This window comes from Elaeis guineensis, chromosome 4, assembly GCF_000442705.2.
Source record: "Elaeis guineensis isolate ETL-2024a chromosome 4, EG11, whole genome shotgun sequence".
NCBI classification, from domain to species: domain Eukaryota; kingdom Viridiplantae; phylum Streptophyta; class Magnoliopsida; order Arecales; family Arecaceae; genus Elaeis; species Elaeis guineensis.
The window spans coordinates 18,362-25,212 of record NC_025996.2 but is presented as its reverse complement, the minus strand read 5'-3'; the positions used below and the strand labels follow the sequence as shown (position 1 = coordinate 25,212).

General features: G+C 52.2%; 1 protein-coding gene across 1 annotated transcript; it reads left to right on the top strand.

Annotated features, from left to right (window-relative positions):
- Positions 1–838: 838 nt before the first annotated feature.
- LOC105035910 (E3 ubiquitin-protein ligase WAV3) lies at positions 839–4,002 on the top strand. Its single transcript, XM_010911623.4, has 2 exons — positions 839–1,594; positions 1,944–4,002. Exons 1-2 carry the CDS (start codon positions 1,220–1,222, stop codon positions 3,912–3,914), a joined length of 2,346 nt encoding a protein of 781 aa, XP_010909925.2. The 5' UTR covers positions 839–1,219; the 3' UTR covers positions 3,915–4,002.
- Positions 4,003–6,851: the final 2,849 nt, after the last annotated feature.

The following is a 6,851-nucleotide window of genomic DNA, read 5'->3' as shown; positions in this document are numbered from 1 at the left end:
GTATAGAAATAATAAGAAAAAGAATGGTTGATATTTTTATAATATTTTATTAAACTATTTTTTGATAAAAATATTATTATTATCAATTTATAATACTTATTTATATTAAAGAAGTAAATAATCTATAAACTTATAAGCTTTATAATCTATAATTATATTAAAAATTATATAAATATTTAATTTAATACATGATTTCATAAATTAATTATTAATAAATTGATTATATAAATAACTAACTAATTTATAATTTAGTTTAAATAGTTAATTAATATTATATAAATAGTTCATTAAAAAATAATAAATATAAATAGAAAAATAAAGATAATATAATTATTTAATTATAATTATGAAAATTATATATTAAAATAAAAACAATGATTAATAAAATTTAATAGAATATGATTAATAGTATAAATAAAAATATATATATAATATTAATAAAAAATAAATAAATATTATATTTTTATCAAAAAAAATAATAAAAAATAATTTTATCAATATCAAAATCTATCCTTCAATGTTTCAATATACATCTTTCTTTCGTCCTCTCAATTTGGAAGGATGCAAAATGATGAGATAGGATGGATGGATAATTTATCTTTTTCATTTATTTTTATATAATTTTTTAATTAAATAATAAATAAAAATTATTTATTTTTTTAATTTTATTCATCCATCCTCTCGTGATCCAATCAAATACAACTGTAGTATGATTTATTAAAAAAAAAAAACTCTGCAGCATGGGTGGAAGGTAGAAGAGTCGCTCCACGTGTTTGGCGAGAGAAACAGGCTGTGCTACAAACTCCGATGGGGCAAAGAAAAGCTAAAGTTGGCTGCTTAACTTTTTATTTATTTTTTTTTTTTTTTGCTTCTTTCCCAAAAATTCACTACGCCCTTGTACGTACCTCTAGTAAATAATGTCCGCCTTCTTTTCTCTCTCGCTGCTCGCTCCCTCTCCCACGCATCATTGCCATTTTTTTTTTGAGAGGTTTTAAAAGGTCCCCATCCTCCACAGTCCTCCCATCCTACCCTTTTGTCCTCTCCTGCAGGAGAGGACACAAAGGCAACAAAATCCACTTTCCTTCACCCTTTTTTGTCCACGGCAAGAAAAGAAACGAGATAGACCGGAGATTGACCGCAGATAGACTAAAACGACAGAGCGAGAACGAGCAGACCCAGGGATAAAGTGACACAACGAGGAGAGGGAGAAAGAGGAGATATGGGAACCGGGTGGCGGAGAGCCTTCTGCACATCGATCCGACGAGATTCGGATATGGCGGTGGCGGAGAAGAGCCCTGACCCCGACCGCAGCCGCCGGAGCTGCGCCAAGTTGACCTTCTTCTCCGGCAGCAGTGGCGGTAGCAATCCGTCGACGCCAAGGTTAGGAAGGCTCCGGTGTCGCACCAAGTCGACGCCTTCGGAAAGCCCGAAGCTGCAATGCAAGACCGCGACAGTAGAAAGCTCGCGCATGCCGCCACCGCCTACCATCCCGAACCGGAGTCCCACTCTGTTCCACCAGGGTTCCTCTAACCCGTCTTCGTCCAGATCCCGATCCACGTTTGCCCTCTTCAAGGAAGCCGTTCATCTTTCCCGGGTATGCATGTCGTCCGTATGATTTCCCTCTCTTCGATTATTGATTAGAATTACTTGGTGGAAGTTTTCTTTTTTTTTTTCCCTTTTTCTTTCGTTTGTGAGTGCGCGCTTTGATTGGTACATGATGAAGGAAAAACAGAAGGATTTTCAGATACGGCATCTTTTACCAATCTCGTCAAAATGGCTACTCCAGATTTCACTACTTCGCTTGCTTTTTCGTTTTTTCTCTTTTCCTTTCCTGTTGCCCGTGACATGGTGCTGTGACTATTTTGCTATCTACTACTCGCCTTCTCTTTCTTCCGTCAGATCAGATCGATCACGGACTGACTGTAGTGTTGTTGGCTGTGCAGATCAGATGCGGGATATGTGAGCGGAGCGTGAAGGCGGGCGGGGGGACGGCGGTGTTCACGGCGGAATGCTCCCATGTTTTTCACTTCCCCTGCATTGCCGCCCATGTGCGGACCCATGGCGGTGGCCGCGGCACCATCGGCTGCCCCGTCTGCTCCGCCGCCTGGCGCCCGGCCCCTTTTCTCTCCTCCCTCGGTCACCTTCGAGACGACGAGCCCCAGCCTCCCGTGATGGTAGGATACAGGAAGCTGCTGCACCGCCGGAGGATGAGCAGGGGAGACGAGCAATGCAGAAGCGAAGCAGAGAACAGACCCGTCTCTGCTGCGGCTGTTGTGAAGAAGGTCTACGACGATGACGAGCCGCTGGTGCTCTCCACCAAGCCCAGCCATAGCGGCGCCGGCTTCCAGTTCAATCCCATTCCCGAAGCAAACGAAGACGACGAAAGCGGCGGCAACGAGGACGACGAGCTGGAGGCAGAGGGGGAAGAAGAGTTCAATGATTTTTCGGCGAAGGATAATAATAACAGTAATCGCTCCATATCCCCATCTTACAAGGTCACCACCGGCACCACGAGAGCCTGTGCCGGGGGACTACAGGTGAGAATGATGCCGGAGGTGGCCCTGCTGTCGTCAGGGTGGAGACACCGAAACTACGTGGTGGCGCTCAAGGTGAAGGCCCCTGCGGTGGCGCCCCTGCTCAGCGGGTGCCGCCGCGCGCCGATCGACCTGGTGACGGTTCTGGATGTGAGCGGAGGCATGACGGGGGCCAAGATCCAGATGCTGAAGCGGGCTATGCGCTTGGTCATATCGTCCTTGGGCCCCGCCGACCGCCTCTCCTTGGTCGCCTTCTCGGCTGCCGCCGCCAAACGCCTCCTCCCCCTCCGTCGGATGTCACGGTCCGGCCAGCGCTCCGCCTGGCAGATCGTGGAACGCCTGGTTGCGTCTACCGGCGGCCGAGGTTCGTGCGTGGGCGATGCCCTCCGTAAGGCCACCAAGGTATTGGAAGACCGAAGGGAGCGCAACCTGGTCGCCACCATAATGCTCCTGTCCGACGTCCGGCGGCAGCAGGACGCCAAGAAAGACGGTCGCAACTACCGCCGGTATCCGTCGACGGCGGCAGTGGCCACGACGCGGTTCTCCCACCTAGAGATCCCCATCCACGAGATCGGCTTCGGGGACGCGTCGCAGCAGCAACTGCCCCATCAGAGCAGCAGCCAGGAGGCGCCGGTGGAGGACGCCTTCGCCAAGTGCGTGGGCGGACTGGTGAGCGTGGTCATGCAGGACGTCCTCCTCCAGCTCTTCTTCCCGTCCGGGGAGGTCTCCGCCGTCTACTCCTGCGGCGCTGGGAGGGCGGTGGCCCTTGGCAGCTCCGTCCGGCTCGGCGACCTCTACGCGGAGGAGGAGCGGGAGCTGCTGGTGGAGCTCAGGGTGCCGACTGCGGCCGGACCAGACCACCACCACCACCATTCCCTGTCGGTGAAGTGCAGGTACAGGGACCCAGCCACTCAGGAGGTGATCTGCGGCGATGAGAGGTCCCTGCTCCTGCCGCCGCTCCAGGGCCAGGGCCACCCACAGCTCGCCCGCTCTGCCTCCTCGATCTCGCTGCGTCTCCGGAACCTGTTCGTTACCACGCGTGCCGTGGCCGAGTCGCGGCGGCTGGCCGAGCTCTCGGACTACGCTGCAGCCCTCCACCTGCTCTCCTCCGCCCGCTGCCTGCTGCTGCAGGCCCTGGCCGACTCCGACCAGGATCAGGATCTCATCGGCCGGTTGGAGGCCGAGATTTCTGATCTCCAGCAGCAGCAGCCGCCTTCTCCGTGCCAGAGGAGGAGAGAAGCTGCGATTCCGGGCGGCGAGCAGCAGTTGACGCCCACTTCGGCCTGGCGGGCGGCCGAGCAGCTGGCCAAGGTGGCTATCATGCGGAAGTCACTTAACCGGGTCAGCGATCTGCACGGGTTCGAGAATGCCCGGTTCTAGCGAAAAGACCGGACCGTGGCGGGCGGGGGTGGTTGAGGGCGGAATTTTTAAAAGTTTTATAATAATGAGAGTGGAAATAGTTATTATTCTCCTTCATTTTATTTTTTCTTTCTTTGACATATGTGGCCAATGGTGAGTCACCAAAATCAAGCAGATGGTGGTTGCTAACAGGGTAATGTAGACTTCAAATCCCCTCCAGTCCGTCGAGTAATTTGATGGCTCAGGCCTTGAACTATTTTGAGATGTACGGCTGCCTCGTTAGATTGATCGCGCTGGTTGGTTGTGAGACGGCGTCCTTGTTCTATTCACAGTCAAGGGCATGGTTCGGTGCAAGTCCTGCTTGGAACGCTTGGCAGACTTTAAGGAAATGCGCACCCCGTAACACATCGTCGAGCACATATCTAACAGTCTGTCATATATGGCTTGCAAGTCTGAAGTGGCAGCGATATGAATCAGGACCAAGGGAAGAAGGACAAGCTTTTTAATACAGCTAGCTGCCGCCAAATGACCATCGAGTTGCAGAGCTTTTGATCTTGTTCATCGACGCAATCCGTTCCAACATAATTTACCCCCCTCACTTTTTTTTTTTTTTCGTGAGTTGGAAGGGGATCTTGTCAACATAGATGACATCTTTGAACAGGTCATCAATGTATCATCATCATTCAAGATAGGCTATGGCAGGCTCCTTTGATATATTTATTTAACGCTGTGGTTTGCATCCCGTTGGAGAAACTCAGACATAGCAAGTTCTTGTCGGCCATGTGAATTTGGTCCACATTCAATTCATCAAGAAGAAGGTTTTAGATGTGTTGCGGCCAATCTCCTCATCGCCTGATCGTCGGAAAACGAGCGCCTGCAAAAAGGAAAATCCACACTGTTCGGAGGTGGCTCCGGCAGGGACCCTCCAACGGTCAAGTCAGAGAGGTGACTAGGCAACAGTGAAATGAAGACAGAGAACTCAATCGAGAGAGAGAATGAGAAAGGGAGCAAGCCTGTGGTTTCGAAGTCGAAGTCGAGGTCTCCTGCACTGTTGCCTTCCCCGATTTATATAGTGGAGCGTGGTATGGCGCCGTCATTAATGGCGCGGACAATTGAGGAATTGTCAACTCACTGTAGACTGTCAGAGTCGCCGTAAAAGTGTCACATCACCGTGGGGCTGTCAAATCACTAGGGTTGACAATGCCCCTAGGCGGCAGTGCCGCATGCCGTTGTCAGGGCTGACAGTTTGTGGCAGTCGTACGGCGATCGGAAGAGTCGATCGACCCTAGGTCGGTGGCCAGCTATGTGGCGTCGGATGGAGATTGGGGTTCCTCCGAAGGCCAGCCGGACGTGTTGCGAGAGTCGGCCATCAGACTTCCAGGTTCAGTCGGTCGGGAGAACGGAAAAAGTATGCCCGACCGACACATCCTCAGTCGGTTAAGGGCCATTAATTGGCCGGTGATGGCGTTCGGTCGGTCGGTCGATCGGTCGGACGGTCGGTCGGTCGGTCGGTCAGTCGGTCGGCCGTCGGTCCGATTAAAAGTCGGTACTGGCGGGGTCGGTCGGTATTCCCCAACAGTTGCCCCCCTCCACTCCTAAGTCGGACGGTGCGCTGACCGATGCCTTCATTTGGGCAGCAACGCCAGGCGAAAAGGAGTGGATTCGTCGTATGCCAAATTCCGACCGTACCGCGGGTTGATACGATGTCAGGCGTCTCATGAATGCCGAGCGATTCACCGACGTCAGATGTCCAGTCGGTGTCAGATGCCCCGTCCCATCGGCGTCAGGTGTCATGTCGGCGTCGGACGTCCTGCAGGTGTCGGACGTCCCACCGGTGTCAGACATCATGTCGGTGTCAGACGTCTCATCCCATCGGGAAGGGGAACCGCCGTTCCCACCGTCCCTTCGGGGATACGAAACGTCGCGGCCTTTACGCCACGTGGCGTGCGGCCATTGGGACGGGTTCGTTGGAGCGGATGGAGGTGACGTGGCTCGATCTGAAGGCAGGTGCATCGAACCGTCGGACCGACGGATGGCCCGGATGACGCCACGTGGCAGGATCTGGAGAGTCCTCGTTGGTCGTGCCTTCATCTCGACCGTCGAGGGGCACTATATATACAGGGTCGCCCCCACTTAGTTTTTTTTTTACCCTCCTCATTTCACTGTCGAGACTCTGCCCGCGTGAGTCCTTGCTCCAGGTACCCTCCTCCGCTTCTCTTTTCCTTTGTAGTTCCTTCTCCGTCTCCTTCTTCTTCTTCTTCTTCTTTTTCTGCCATTCGTCTGGACCCATGGCCAGGACGTCTCCACGAGGTGGTCGGTCGGGAGAGCCGACCGACGATACTCGGTCGACCCTGGAGGTGGAGGTTTCTTCACTTTCGGGGCCGAACGTCGATCGGCTCCGGGAGCAGTACCGCATCCCGGAGCAGTTTCGGCTATTCGCCCCTGGTGCCGACGGTCGGGTCAACAGCCCGCCCGAGGGTCAGGTGGCCTTCTACTTGGAGGACCTCCGGGCCGGCCTTCGCTTTCCGGTTCCGGAGTTCGTCCGAAATATCCTCGACTATTATGGACTGTGCCCGACACAACTCGCGCCGAACTCGGTTCGGCTGATAGTCAGCTTTGCACTCCTGTGTCGGCTTTTGCCGATCGAACCTCGGATCTCTCTTTTCCGAGTCTTCTTCGTCCTCCGACCCCACCCTAAAGCCCGAGGGTGGTGGTACTTTGTTCCTCGGAAAGGGCTCTCCTTCATTACTGGTCTTCCATCGTCCATTCATGGATGGAAGAACCAGTTCTTCTTTGCGTCGTCTTCCGCTCCTTGGGGGTTTCCCGTCCGTTGGGGGAATCCCCGAACCGAGCCGAACGAGACTGTCGGGTGGAGGCTAAAGATCGGGAGGACTTTCACCGACTGAAGGACATCTCGGTGCCGAAGCAGAGCGAGCTTGTCACCGAGCAGGCCCTGTA